General features: G+C 28.2%; 1 protein-coding gene across 1 annotated transcript in view; it reads left to right on the top strand.

The window, feature by feature from the left end:
- The first annotated feature begins 42 nt into the window (after window positions 1–42).
- Window positions 43–7,226, top strand: part of LOC106473979 (prolyl endopeptidase-like) — a 41,398-nt gene continuing 34,214 nt past the window's right edge. The window contains exons 1-2 of the mRNA XM_022402358.1: window positions 43–184; window positions 792–896. Coding sequence (XP_022258066.1) covers window positions 170–184; window positions 792–896 — 120 coding nt within the window. The 5' untranslated portion in view covers window positions 43–169. The remainder of the gene's footprint in view (window positions 185–791; window positions 897–7,226) is intronic.

Genomic DNA, 7,226 nt, shown 5'->3' with positions numbered 1-7,226 from the left:
AGTATATATATATAATATATATATATATATATATATATATAGATGCCTAAATTTACTTGTTTATTTAATTTATTTTTAGGATAACTGGGTTGACCTTGTGCCTGAGAATAAATGGGATGTCATTGATTGGGCAGCATGTGTTAATGAAGATAAGCTGATTATCTGTTACATGCATGATGTTAAGGTCAGTAAACTTAATCAGTTTTCTATCTTTTTTTATAATTTTTTTAGTTGAAATAGATTATTAAACTTCCATTATGGTATTTTCAAGTATAATGAACTGCTGTCAGTATTGAATTTATAATTGTTATTAGAAAGTCAAACAACTATGTAGTTCTTACAGTACTAATTAACATCTACAGTTGAAATACCCTATACATTTTTTTTACAAATAAATGTCAGTTTTTAAACATAGAGGTGGATAGCTAAATTTTTGAATAAAGTAGTGAATGATTACTTCCAGGAATGATTTATTACAAAATGAATACAATTACTGTTAATAATTGATAATAATGTAAGGATAGGCATCAAAAAATTTTAATTTGTCATTTTTAATTTATATATTCCAGCTTTAAATAAGATTGTGAATTGTGTTGATTTTTGTTTTCTCATCTTTATTTCATCAAAAGATTATGTGAAATCCAACAAATACAAAAAATATTCTTCACTAAAATATACAGTAAGTGTATCATGTTTGTGTAATTTTGGATATGAATACAATTTGAAATTAATACTATGTTAATGGGTTTCTGTTTATTATACTTATTATTATTATTATACTTATTTTTCAGAACATTTTACAAATTAATGACCTTAAGACTGGAGAAAAAATCACTACTCTTCCTCTAGAGGTTGGCACTATAATAGGTTTCTCTGGAAAAAAGAAAGATAAAGAGGTCAGATAATGTTTTTGTTTAATATACTGTTTGTATGATACTTGCAGTAAATAGAGTTGAAATGTAATACGCTTGTTTCTGAACCTGAGAATTCAATTGTATGTAAGATTAAACAGGTTCATTTGTTTTTAAGAAACTTACACACAACTAGTAGTTTTTTCTTTTAAACTATGTAAAACAATTTAATGGAATTTGCTAAGTAAAATTTTAAGAAATTAATCTTTATACTTTCATTTTTGTGTAGTTTCGAGAATTCTCACTTGTGTGCAACATACACTGATATTTTTTAGAATCAATTTTTCTGCCCAACCCAAAGTATAAGTTTATATTTGCTAAAAATCTATCATCCCTTTAAAATATAATTATCCATGTCTTGTTTGTATTTCTTTTTCCTTCTGTTTCTTTTAGTATCACATGATCTGGTCTGAGAAATTATTAATGAATACCAGCTTTGAAAATAGATGTAGTCAACATATAAATACCATATAATAAAGCCAGTTATTAACACTATGCAACAATACAGAGTGAATAAAGTGGTGTGAGAAGAAAACAGAACCTAATGGAAAGTTTTAGAATATTTAGGAATTAACTATAGATCTGGTAATTTTTCTATACTTTCTTTAGATGTTCTTTTCAATTATGAAAATGATTTTATGTAACACATTTGTTTGAAAGTTATAAAAATCTAAGGGAAGACATCAGGCAAGCTTTATTAAGTTTAGAAAGTATGATAGATTATAACAAAATGTTTTGATGGCCCAAGTCCTTAGTTATCAAATATAATTGTAAAGTTTATTTGTATTCAAACAATGTAGGTAAGTAAAAGAAGCTTAATATTTATTGAAAAACTGTTGAATTTAAATTCATCTCAAATAAGAATACTGCTAATATAAAATATTGTTATCTGGTCTGACCTATCACTATTTTGAAAATGCAGGTCCTAGATCTCTGATATATTTTAGTAAGAGCTTGTATTTGTTTTCTTTTTATAGCTAATAGTGCAATCTGCAAAATAAAGTGTCAAAAAACTTATGGTAATGAAACAGTCAAATTTGTACTGACTGTGTATCTGAAGTGGAACTTTTCTGATCAAATATGAAAAAATTTTGATACTAAAACAAAAAGAAATATTTCTAAGGTTTTTAAAATAGTTTCTCACAACAAAATTTTGGATATTTCACAACATAAAAATATTATTAGAAAGTGAATCAACTTATACAAATTTTGTAACTGAAATTGGATACTATTTAGTAAGTTTGTTCTATGTTTCATGCAAGTTGGTTAAGTATTTCTACTGTGAGAAGGGAAAAAAAAACCAGGGATATCAGTGACACCTCACCCTGTCTGAAAGGTTTAATTTTAACTACTTCAACAAGGTGAAAAATAAGTAATAAATTTGTGTGAGAAAACCACTCCATTGGTTTTTAAATATTCAAAAATGCTTTAAAATGTGCAGATATAGGCATTCTAACAATCTGAAAAAGCACAAGCTGTCTTAATATTGGCACATTCTAAGACTAATTGAACACACACAAACTAAAAATTAACCTGAAAATCAATTAAATTTGAATTACAAGTTCACAATTTTAGAATAGAGCACACTAATTTTGATGTTTGATATTAGAATGGCTGTTTACAATACAGACTTTTATTTATAACAACTTACAATTTTTTTTTTAATTGCAAATAGCCTGAAGTTTCGGTATAGAGGCCTGTTGTTATTTCCATCTCCAACTGAGCTACCGGCTCTTTGATTACATTAGTATTTGATAATATTTTGCCGCTACCGGCTCTTTGATTACATTAGTATTTGAAGTCTCAAAGTACAAATGTCTGTTTGTTGGCTGATGTTAATGAATTTTAGCATAGTCTACCTATAATCCTAGTAATTCCCATGGTATAACAGTGTGAGAAATTGGTAGTTATCAGAGACTTTAGTTCCTCATTACATTTCATCTTTAGCTGTATTCACTGTGGAAAAGTGGTAGGTTTTGATTGCAAAATTACACTGAATATTGTGTGTCATACTTGATTTGTTTCCTCATTTTGCTGGCCTGTGTTCTTTTATTCTTAGCCATACTTTTTTTCTGCATGAAAACTTCTATACAGTAAATGCCCACTTACCCTTGGAACTGTATTTTTAAATCTATGTATGTATAAAAACAAAAATATCATTTCAATAGAAAGCTTTGAAATGCATGTGACTTCAAGTTGCAGTTATATAAACACACAAATATCATCCTGTTTATTAAAAGTACTACCATTACTGTTGGGGTTTTGAAACAATTAACCTGCAGAAATATGGTAAGTGATGTGGTATGCAAGCATTTGTATTCCATGCATTTTCTTCATTGTCTTAATATAGATTTTTTTGAAATTAATCGGTTATTCTAGGTGTGTGCAATTCCTACATAATATGTGATCAAGAAAGTTACATTGCCTTTATTCTAGTTACTGTTGTTCCTTGACATTCCTTTGAGATAACACCTAGTTTGGGTGGTATGGCTGTAAAGCCAGCTGCAACTTGTACATGGATGTAAATAGCAATATTCTCCAATGGTAGGTCAGGTGATACCTCAAGGTTACAACCTCCCTTATGTTTGAATGAGAATGACCAATCAAATGGTTAGTGCTAATTGCTCTGAGTCAGTGTGATGTTACCACTTAACAAGATAGCATAAAGTCTAGTTGTTCTGGAATAGATTCTCAACCAAGGCAGTTTAGGGAGAAAATATTTTAGGTTCTGTTGAAAGCAAAGGATCATCTTCCACAAACAAGTATGCATACATACACTGTATTTGTGAGTATTAAGTAAAGATTGCTCATTGTATTTTTGTACAGTTTTGTCTAGCCTGTGTTTCTTTCACAAACCCAGCTACTCAGATATCTCTGTTACTTTGTGATATCTTGTTCATCTTTCACAAGCCAGTACATACACACACTGTGTTTGTGAGTATTAAATATAGATTGCTGTATGTTTTACAGTTGTGTCCAGTCTCTGTTATTCAAAGATCTTGGTTACTTTATGATAAATATCTTGTTCATATTTTCCATTATATTATGGACCTATCTTGTCATTCTAAGAAAAAATCAGTTTTATTCAAGAATACTATTGTACCAATCTTTTTTTAAAATTCTTTCTTTCTGTTTTCAACAAAGCAGAAAATACTCAGTTTAAAAAATGTTCTAATCCTCCAATACATCTCTGTGAATAAAGTATAATTACTTACAATTCCATGAGCCTGGTTAATCAAGACCTTTATTAACTCTTAAAAGCAATTGTTATAAATCTATCAAAATGTGAATGCTGTCTAGTAAAAAGGGTTTGTGGTAAATACTCACATCAGAATTATGGTGCTCGTTATTTAATGAGGTATCTGAAAATGATTGTCATGAAGTTTTGTTGCTGTTCTACATCATATTGAATATTAGAATGTTTACCATTCAATTTCTACATGTCCTTATAACTTAAACATTACAAGTATCTTAACATCTATAGTGAAGGTTGGACATTCCTTTAACCATTGTTTTTCACAATTACCTGGAAAGAGTTTGCCATAGTAGATGCAGATTTAGAAACCATACTTAAACCATCAACTTCATCATAAAAATCTTTTTTAAACATAAACATTTGATTCTGTTGCAGTAGCGTATGTTAACAGAAAAAAATGTTTATAATTAACCATTTACATCTGAAGATGAAGAAACATGAATCATTAGTTTCCTAGAAAACATTTAAAGTATCATGACTGAACATCACAATTTGTTGTATATGTATCTTTATAAAATTTAAAAATCTGGTGTAAATGAGATATAAAAATCTAAACTGACTGTAATAGTCAATTCATTACTAACTTATTCTTTAAAAAGGTTTCATTAGAAAACGTGACATGCAAGTACCAATATTTGTCATTGTTGGTCTTGCAGGACACTTGAACTTATAAACTTTAGACAAATAATTTATAATCCCTGCATGAAACCCAATAGGTAAATTTCCTGATATAATATTTCCCATACTTAATTTTAAGAGGTACTTCTATAATTTAGTACTTGTATCCAACAGGTGAATTTTATGATATAATATTTCCCATACTTAATTTTAAGAGGTACTTCTGTAATTTAATACTCAGATCCAACAGGTGAATTTTATGATATAATATTTCCCATACTTAATTTTAAGAGGTACCTCTGTAATTTAGTACTTGTACCCAACAGGTGAATTTTATGATATAATATTTCCCATACTTAATTATAAGAGGTACTTCTGTAATTTAGTACTTGTACCCAACAGGTGAATTTTATGATATAATATTTCCCATACTTAATTTTAAGAGGTACTTCTGTAATTTAGTACTTGTACCCAACAGGTGAATTTTATGATATAATATTTCCCATACTTAAATTTAAGAGGTACTTCTGTAATTTAGTACTTGTACCCAACAGGTGAATTTTATGATATAATATTTCCCGTACTTAATTTTAAGAGGTATTTCTGTAATTTAGTACTTGGATCCAACAGGTGAATTAACTCTCTCCCTACAGGCTTGGTTCATTAAACTGACTTTGTGAATCCAAATTGATCTTTAGAGGTTCCACACTATAACTTTTAATATGTTTTGTACTTCTTCATGATATTTTGCAAGCTTTCAGTAAACATTAAAAGTATTTTATATATATACAGAAAAAAATCAGAATTTTTAATTAAGTATTTTTTATTAAAAATTTTTCCAGGAATATATGGAAACCAAGTGTTGACTGCTTTGAGTGAAAAGTAATTTTCATGTTAAAATTAAAGATACTTTTCTTCACCTGAATATTGTCAAATTTCATTTGTGTAATCTCTAAAACTTCCTGAATAAATTTCAAATGTATTTTTTCAGTAAAACTTTATATTTTATCTATTATTTTTCCTACCCTAACTCTATACACATTTGATAAATTTGACTGACCTTGTAACCAACATAAAAAAATGTGAAATCAATCTAAATTATCTTTTGTCCTCTCGTGAATTACAGCAAATTGTAACAGGAAAATACATCTGTAAGCTCATAATAGTATCTGTTTCTACTTAAATTTTATTGTTTTATTTCCCTTTGAATGTGTCCAACTAATTATCCCACTAAACAAGTTGTATGGCACTCAGCAAATACATAGATCTCGTTACCCTATCGAATTACATTACACATGAGCTGATTGTGAGTATTCCTCATGAATATTTTATTTTTATTTGACCTAATGTAACCTTATCTAAGCTAATACATTTCTATTTTTTACATTTTAGTTACTTTTATGATTTAAAAAAAAATATGCAAGAAAAACTAGGGTCCTTCTTTTTTTTGCTGTTGACTGTTGCTGAAACTTAACCCTACTTTTTATACTAATGGTACTACTACACTAAATTTTTGATTTAATTAAATAATGCACTTAAGAACACAGAATAATGTGTAAAAAAAGAAGCGGACGATGTCCTATAACTATTATATTTTGGGCTTTCTAACTGTGGGATAAGTGCTGTTAAAAACTCAGCTAAGGTCATTGATATGTTTCCTATGGGAATAAAGTAGTGAAATAAACACTTTTCTTTACGGAAAACAATGTAATATGATACGTCATTTGATAGATTGAAACTTTGGCTTTCTCTTGGTTATTAATGATGTACTGTTAAATGTCAGAGAGAACTATTGGCAATTTGTGAAAGTGATTCTGATTTTCTAGTCTATGGCTCTGTAAACAAAGAAGATTGGAGGCTATGAAAATGTTGCAATGTCTGAGTAATAATTATATTAAGAAGAGTAATTTATATTAAATTCTGTACTTCTTGGGGGTGGGGTAAATAAATTAGAGAAGAGGGAGAACTATAAAGCAAATGTCATAATTCCCATTCTAAGGGATATTGAGGATTTATTAAATATTGACTTATAAAATTAAGAACTTACAACTTGTATAAAGATTCAATTTATTAACTACATTTTGATGCCAAGTTTATTTGTATATCATAATAATAAAGTAGTTTAATTAAATGTTCAATGTAACTCTCCACAAAGTTGTAACATGTACACTTTGACCTGATGTAATATTTCACTTACTTAACCATGAGAGAGATTTTTGTAATTAACTACTTTCCTTATGATAGTTGGATCCGTATTTACTGTACCAAATTTAAAGGAAATTCATATTTACTTCAGTAATGTAACCACTAGCAACTCTGTTTTTCTCAGATATTTCATGTCTAAATAAAGTATACAGATCAGGTTAAACTTTGATTTAAATTATCTTAGTGATAAGCAGTTGAAAACCATTGATAGTTAGATAATGTCTGTAGTAATATTT

The sequence above is a fragment of the Limulus polyphemus genome, unplaced genomic scaffold (assembly GCF_000517525.1).
Source record: "Limulus polyphemus unplaced genomic scaffold, Limulus_polyphemus-2.1.2 Scaffold6695, whole genome shotgun sequence".
Classification (NCBI taxonomy): Eukaryota; Metazoa; Arthropoda; class Merostomata; order Xiphosura; family Limulidae; genus Limulus; species Limulus polyphemus.
This window is presented reverse-complemented; position numbering and strand designations above follow the sequence as displayed.